The following is a 5,178-nucleotide window of genomic DNA, read 5'->3' as shown; positions in this document are numbered from 1 at the left end:
AAAAAAAAAAAAAAAGCACTGTAGAACACAGTGGAGCTGTTTCCTACCTTGCAAGCTTTGTGGTGTGGGAGGGTGGGATGAGCGAAGGCTCGTCAGAGAAAGCCCTGTCAAGGTAAACATCTCCCCCAATGCGGGTTAACCGAATGGCAACATCCCCAGTAAAATGCATCCTACACGGATACCCTGTCCTGTCTCTGTCTCTGCCCCAGTGTCTCACTTTTGGACAAGCCAGCATTCTGTCAAATTAATCTTCCTAAAGCAGTATTACCTCCTGCACCTAGAGAGAACCTAAAATACTGGGGACAGGCATTTGAGACCCTAAACACCTTGGCTTGTACCTCCCCTACCCATTTCCTGTGATTCCCTGAACCCACTTCACTGTTTGCTCCTTCTCAAACTTTGTTAGACACCGTTCCCTGTTGGCATCCCTGGACACTCCCTTCCTACCCATTTTTCTGGGCGCGGTTCAAATGCTACTTCTTCCAGAGGCTGTGGCCCTCTCAGCAAGGAGAGTCTCTGACCTCTGAATTCTGCACAGCCCTTGGGCACTTTTCCCAGTTAGAAGCATGCTTTTGGCTACATAATTTATCTTCCAAGGCAGGATGTGCTCTTTGAGGATAAGAATTGTTTTTATGCTTTTTTTTATATCCCTTCTCAGGACCTAGCACAGTACCTCAATAGCCAGTTTTTCTCTGGGTTTTTTTTTCTCTCTTAGACGGAGTTTTGCTCTTGTTGCCCAGGCTGGAGTGCAATGGTGCGGTCTCAGCTCACTGCAACCTCCACCTCCTGGGTACGAGTGATTCTCCTGCCTCAGGGGATTACAGGCATGAGCCACCGTGCCCGGCGGGCCAGTTTTTATTATATCATGGAATTTGCTTTATTGTATTATTTTAATGCATTCATCAATTACAAATCTACTCGAAAGGCCACGCTAATGAAGCAGAAACAACTCTGGTGTGAACATAAAGGCAAGGTTTTGCCAATCTATAATATTTTATGCACTGGTTTTGGGAGACCCTGGGAAGATTGGGCTTTTTAACTCCCCACCCCCACTTCAATAATCATACTCCCACCTCCCCTCACCCTCCCCAACCCCCCAGACTCCACACCTGGTCTACCTCCTTCATCGCCTCCACACCACCCCACCCCACCCCGCCCCACCCTCATTTAAAACCACTTTAGCCTTTTAGGTGCCCTAGGACCTTTGCTTCCAATTTTTTTCTACTTTAAACCCTCCTTCTCATATTTTTTCAGGCCAGAGGTGGTAGATGTTTCATTACCCCTGATTGCAAAGGGCATCCTTCAGGCAACTTCAGGAACTCCAAGGTTGCCCTAGTATCCAGACTGGTGACCCTGAGTGCTCATGAGCTCAACACACTTACACAAGATCTGTGATATTTAGGTAAGTTTCAAATGTGAAACAGTAATTTCCAGTTCAAACACAGAGATTCTACTTGCTGATTTTAAAACTGATCTACTTTTCTGCTTTTTCTAAAATAAAATGATTTTAATGTTTTATTGATTTTTATTTATAGAGAAGGGAGAACGTTTATTGAGTATTTTATGTGCCAAGATTGTGCTGGACACTTGAAATATAAATTTCACCTGATCCTCACAACCACCTTAGGAGACACACAGTTCCATTTTACAGATGAAAAACTGAGGTCAATAGACATTAAGTAACTTGTTCAAAATCATGCAGTTAATTTATGGAGCTAGGATTCTGCTGTTGGTCCTTTTAAAACGAAGCTCACACTCTTTTGGTTATACCATGCTGTACCCTTAATTAAAACCCAGAAGTTCAAAAGGTTGGGCACGGTGGCGCACGCCTGTAATCCCAGCACTTTGGGAGGCCAAGGTGGGCGGATCACAAGGTCAGGAGTTCGAGACCAGCCTGGCCAACGTAGTGAAACCCCGTCTCTACTAAAAACACAAAAAATTAGCCAGGCATGGTGGCAGGCACCTGTAATCCCAGCTACTCGGGAGGCTGAGGCAGGAGAATCCCTTGAACCTGGGAGACGGAGGTTGCAGTGAACCGAGATCACGCCATCGCACTCCAGCCCGGGCAACAGTACGAGGCTCCGTTTCAAAAAAAGAAAAAAAAAAAAAAACCCCAGAAGTTCATTCTGACTACTTGGTCTTCCACTTCAAAACAGAGATCATAAAAAGATGTAACCTCAGAAAAAGGAATTTTTACATTCCTAAGAAAAAAGAGCAGCACTGGGCCACTATCTTATTTTATCAGGGTCTCAGTTGATGGTTTAGTTTTCCCCAAAAGAGCACTGAATTGACTCAATATCAAGTAATACCTGCGTAACCACCACAGCACCTCTTTGCAGCATCACATAATCACCAAAATCAACAATTTTTCAAAATTAAAAAAATCACAACCTAATATGTATTACTGGCAGTTTCTTTCTAGAAATTAGGTGCATGGTATAGTGAGGTAAAAATGGAAGACTCCAGATTTCACAAAGATGTCAAGTTTTACATTTTGATACAATGCAATTGAATTGGCAAAGACCATTAAAGCTGACAATTATCAAATAAAAAAGTATTCTATAACCAAGTAAACACCTGCTATGACTTCCCTTTAAGAATAAATAAGGTCACATTTATTCATTCAATGAACATTTATTGAGCACCTGGAACTGTGCTAGGTGCTGAGGAATATAACTGTGAACAAGATAAATCAGACTCCTGCCTTGACCAGATACGTTTGCTTTAAATGATCCTGCTAACTACTACATATTTGTTCTCTGCTAGGATTATATTTTCTGGAAAGTCAGAGTCATATGAAGCCTCTTCTGGAATACTTTTAAAGTTTCTTTATGGCAAAATTGTTAGAAATCTTTGTTTAACTTAGAGAAGGGAAGAAAAATGGTCTCCAGTAACCTCTAGACAAGCGTGTCGATGGTTGAGTTCACTCTCAAGCAATATGGCGGCAGGCAACCAATGAGACAGGTTAGACCATTCGGTTGCGCTTTTGGATTGGGGAGTCTGTGATGCCATCACTGCATTGGGCCGAGGTGCGCTTGCGGATCCCCCCACTGTCCAGGTGGAGGGCCAGTTCCTCTGAGTCGAAGGGATTCAAGTCGTCCTCCAAGAAGCTACTTTTTCGGCGCCCACTGCTGGCGACACCGCTGTCTTGAGGTGAGTCGCCCGATCGCATGCTGATGCTGGCCATAGCACCACTGAGACCATGCAGGGCGATCGCCTCCTGGAAGGGCTGCAGGTCGACGTCCACCGATGAGCTGGACTCAGTTGCCACAGCCTGGCTGGGGACCCCAGTGGGTGGCTTCGGGGGTGTCCTAGGAGTGCGAGGTGGAGGAGGAGCGGGGGGCACTTTGCCACAAAGGAAGCTAATCAAGTCTTCGCGACGAATGGTGCTCCGGCCCTTTTTCACCCACTCCAGCACATCTTTGATACGACGCTGGTGGCCAACCTGGACACCCAAGTCAAAACTTCGTTGGTGGGCATCCCCGCTCTCTTTGTAGAGGCTGGTCACGGCCATGGCCGCATTCTGGAAGGGGTCCCACATGGAAAGTCCTTGCTGTTGGCACCCAGAATCCTTGTAAAGCTGAGCAACGGCGGTGGCCGAGATCTGGAAGAGGTGCCACAGCTTCTGCTTCTCGCTCTTGAGCCCTGCCAACTCTGCAGCCGCCTCCTCCTGCAGCTCGGGGGGCAGCTGCTCCTCCTGCTCGGCCTCAGCCAGGCACTGGCGCTCCCACTTGGAAAACCAGTGCTCCGCGACCTCGGCCTCGCCCTCCTTCTGCTGCTCCTCCATCCTCCTCTTCAGGCCGCGCACCTCCACCACCGCCTCCTCCTCCGCCGCCGCCGCTGCCGCCTACTCTTGGTCCTCCACCTCCTCACCTCCTGCTCCGAGCTCCCCGCCTCCTTCTGCGGCCGCCGCCTCCTTCGCGTGCACCGCCCTGCGGGCGGGCAGGCGGGCGGGCGCGCGGGCGGCGGGGCCCTGAGGCCAACTGCTACAGCGCGAGTCGCCCGCGGCCCTGGTGCACGCCCCGCCCCGCCCGCCGGCTCAGCCACCCGCAACGGCGCGGACGCTGCCTTAGCGGCCGCGGAGATAACCCCGCAGCCGCCGGCGCCGCCGCGATGCCCCCTTCCGGCCCCGCGGTCCGCTCCTACGGCCCCCCCATGGCGCCGCGGCCTCCCAGCCGCCGCCGCCGCCGCCGCCGCCTCGGTTGCCGCCGCCGCTGCGGCCCCGCAGCTCGGTCCCAGCCCCCGCTTGCGCCGCGGCTGCACCACCGATAACTCGGAGGGGGGCTGGCAGGAGCGCTGCTTCAACGCGGCGCCTGCCTACCTCTTAGCCCCCTTTTCACACATTTTTGGGACTTGTCGGCTTCATCCAATGAGCTGATCAAATTTTACATCCTATGTTGCCAGAGAGGATTATGGGGCAACTTCATGGTGTCGATCACATCCAGGGCGCCGATCCGGGGAGGCCGGGGGAATAAAAGTGGAAAGAGCGCGGCCCTCGTGGGTAGGCAGGCAGTCTGGACCCCAGCAATGTCCTCCCCACACTAGGTGCCCGAGAAAAGTGTTTTCCGTGGACGAAAGTAGTATTTGGTAGAAGAAAAAAAATCAGGGAAAGTGCCTGCCTCGTCTTCTTGGGCCTCAGTTTCCCCAAGTGTCCGTTGAAGTTGTTAAACTAGGTCTCCGGAAAGTGCTCCAGTCCTGATTGAGAACTTTCCTGCTGTCCCTGCAAAGCACTACTTCGGGGTTAGTTTCATACTTATCAAATTATAAGAGTAACGGTCAGAAATGGTATTGATCCCCCCTTCATTCTTGCAAAGTTTTTTGTCATTAAGAAAAATGGGGTGGAGAGTGGATTCTGTGTGGACCACTCTCAACTATTGAAAATCCCAAGATGAAGAAGCAAGGGGAAAGAAAAAAGGGAAAAAAAATGAATGCTCAAACACGAGATTTTCTGTTCTAATATAAAGTTCAGTCCCTTTTAGAAAAAAAGGAAAAAAAAAAAACTTACCTAATTTCCAAAACCCTAAAAATTCTAGCTAGTTAAAACGTCATAATAATACCAAAATTAAGCTAAAACGGTATGGAACACTAACGTCATTTCCTTGGGTTCAATAACAAATCCCTTGTAATAATGCAATCTTTTTTCAGTGCAGACAATTCCAGAGCAAACTGTGTTAAAAG

At 49.3% G+C, this 5,178-nt stretch overlaps 1 protein-coding gene across 1 annotated transcript; it reads right to left on the bottom strand.

The window, feature by feature from the left end:
* Nucleotides 1–2,618: 2,618 nt before the first annotated feature.
* On the bottom strand, nt 2,619–3,888 carry HAPSTR2 (HUWE1 associated protein modifying stress responses 2). The gene has a single exon (XM_032148471.2). It carries the CDS (start codon nt 3,785–3,787, stop codon nt 2,966–2,968), a length of 822 nt encoding a protein of 273 aa, XP_032004362.1. The 5' UTR covers nt 3,788–3,888; the 3' UTR covers nt 2,619–2,965.
* Between the last annotated feature and the right edge of the window lie 1,290 nt (nt 3,889–5,178).

Source organism: Hylobates moloch, unplaced genomic scaffold, assembly GCF_009828535.3.
Source record: "Hylobates moloch isolate HMO894 unplaced genomic scaffold, HMol_V3 SCAFFOLD_4815, whole genome shotgun sequence".
Lineage (NCBI taxonomy): Eukaryota > Metazoa > Chordata > Mammalia > Primates > Hylobatidae > Hylobates > Hylobates moloch.
Note: the sequence above shows the minus strand (reverse complement) of the source record. Positions and strands in the feature narration are given on the sequence as shown.

Bases quoted from the DNA above. Each gene is read 5' to 3' on its own strand.
- HAPSTR2 (XM_032148471.2), bottom strand. From the start codon at position 3,787: ATGGAGGAGCAGCAGAAGGAGGGCGAGGCCGAGGTCGCGGAGCACTGG.